Source organism: Pediculus humanus, genomic scaffold (genome assembly GCF_000006295.1).
Source record: "Pediculus humanus corporis 1103172108318 genomic scaffold, whole genome shotgun sequence".
NCBI lineage: Eukaryota > Metazoa > Arthropoda > Insecta > Psocodea > Pediculidae > Pediculus > Pediculus humanus.
This window is the reverse complement of record NW_002987887.1, coordinates 961,455-963,231: the sequence shown is the minus strand read 5'-3', so window position 1 is coordinate 963,231 and position 1,777 is coordinate 961,455. Positions and strand designations below refer to the sequence as shown.

At 29.7% G+C, this 1,777-nt stretch overlaps 1 protein-coding gene across 1 annotated transcript; it reads left to right on the top strand.

Moving 5' to 3' along the window:
* Positions 1 to 122: 122 nt before the first annotated feature.
* On the top strand, positions 123 to 805 carry Phum_PHUM603220 (uncharacterized protein; the record flags this gene model as incomplete). The annotated part of the gene is made up of 3 exons (XM_002432825.1): positions 123 to 176; positions 258 to 595; positions 694 to 805. 3 exons carry the CDS (start codon positions 123 to 125, stop codon positions 803 to 805), a joined length of 504 nt encoding a protein of 167 aa, XP_002432870.1.
* Between the last annotated feature and the right edge of the window lie 972 nt (positions 806 to 1,777).

Genomic DNA, 1,777 nt, shown 5'->3' with positions numbered 1-1,777 from the left:
AAATGTTTAAAATTCATTTATTTATTTTATTCGGTTTATTTTTAACGGTTTTAACGGATGATAATAATAATATTAAGTATCGCGAGGGTAAATTTAACGGATTTTTTAATGGTGCCACGTCAATGTTAACGTCGTTAGCTGAAGATTGGATATCGAGAGGTACGACAAACAGCAAGGTTAGTATAACGTTTTTTCTCTCTCTATGGACCAAAACGAGTTCCAGCATCTTCTCCAGTCAAAATTTTTATTTTATTTAGGTCATAAGTTTAAATCTTACAAATTTATTCATATTAATGATATTAAAAGCCATCGTTTTCGGTGCTGGAGCCTTCGGTTTCGGACCGCAACATTATAATTATGGAAGATCGTCATCGTCGTATGTTGATGACGTCATACGCGACAACGGGAATTTTTTTTTTAAAAATTCAAAATTTTTAACCGAATCTGAACTTTTAATGATGTTGGGTTATCTAAGAGGTGATAAGACTCAAGATTATGATTGCATGAAAAAAATTGCTTGCCTCGATCCGATAAAAGCAGAAGAATATGCATTTACTGGAAGATTATTTCTCAAAGGATATCAATATCTAACCGAGTAATTTCAAAATTTTCCTCATTATTATTATTATTATTATTGTTATCATGATCGTGATGATAAAATTTTTCTTTTTTTTTTTTTTTACCGTTTTCCAGGCCGTTTAATAACACGAAATATTTAAATGCCCTTTCACACATGGATGAAGCCATTAATTATGGTATTTCCGGTCGGAATTGTATGGAAAAGTATACTTGCCGGATAAGTTGATGATATTCCCTCTCTCTCTCTCTCTCTCTTGGATGGATTCTACACATGGTTCCAAAGCTCTCTCTCACTCTCTCTCTCTCTCTCACTTGGATGGATTCTACTATACGTGTTTGTCTCACTGGAAAATTTGGCTCCAGAGCTCTCTCTCTCTCTCTTGGATGGATTCTACGTGTTCGTCTTACTGGAAAATTTGGCTTCAAAAGCTCTCTCTCTTTCTCTTGGATGGATTCTACGTGTTCGTCTTACTGGAAAATTTGGCTTCAAAGCTCTCTCTCTCTCTTGGATGTATTCTACTATACGTGTTAGTCTCGCTGGAAAACTTACTGGAAAACTTGATTCCAAAAACTCTCTCTCTCTCTTCGGTGGATTCTACTACACGTGTTTGTCTCACTGAAAAATTTGGTTTTAACATTTTCCCCTCCTCCATCCTCCCTCTTCCCTCCCCCTTTCCCTTCTTTCTTTTTTTAAATGAAAACATTTCAAAATTCCATAATTTTATTATCATCATTATTATTATTATTATCATTATTTCTTTTTAATAAAATAAAAAAAAAAAAAAAAAAAAAATTTTTTTACCGTCGCTAAAAGCAAAATTCAAAAAAAAATTATTTATTTTAATTCTATTAATTTATAATTCTTATTTATTTTAATAATAATAATAATATAGATAGCGTTAATAATGTTAACAATAATAATAATAATGATTACGATTATTTATTTAAATTCGGATTTTTAATAATATGAAAAAAAAAAAAATTCTTACGAGACCGTTTTTTTTTTTTTTTTAAATCGTCGTAAATTTCTTAGTAAAATCATCATCATTCATATTTATATAAAGTAATGACGTCACGGTAATGTAAAATTTTACGACTGATGACGTCACTTTTTTTCTCCAAAAGTTGTTGTTTTTTTCATACTTTTAATAAATTGAGAAAAATAATAATTATTATTATTTTTTTTTTTTAATAAAAA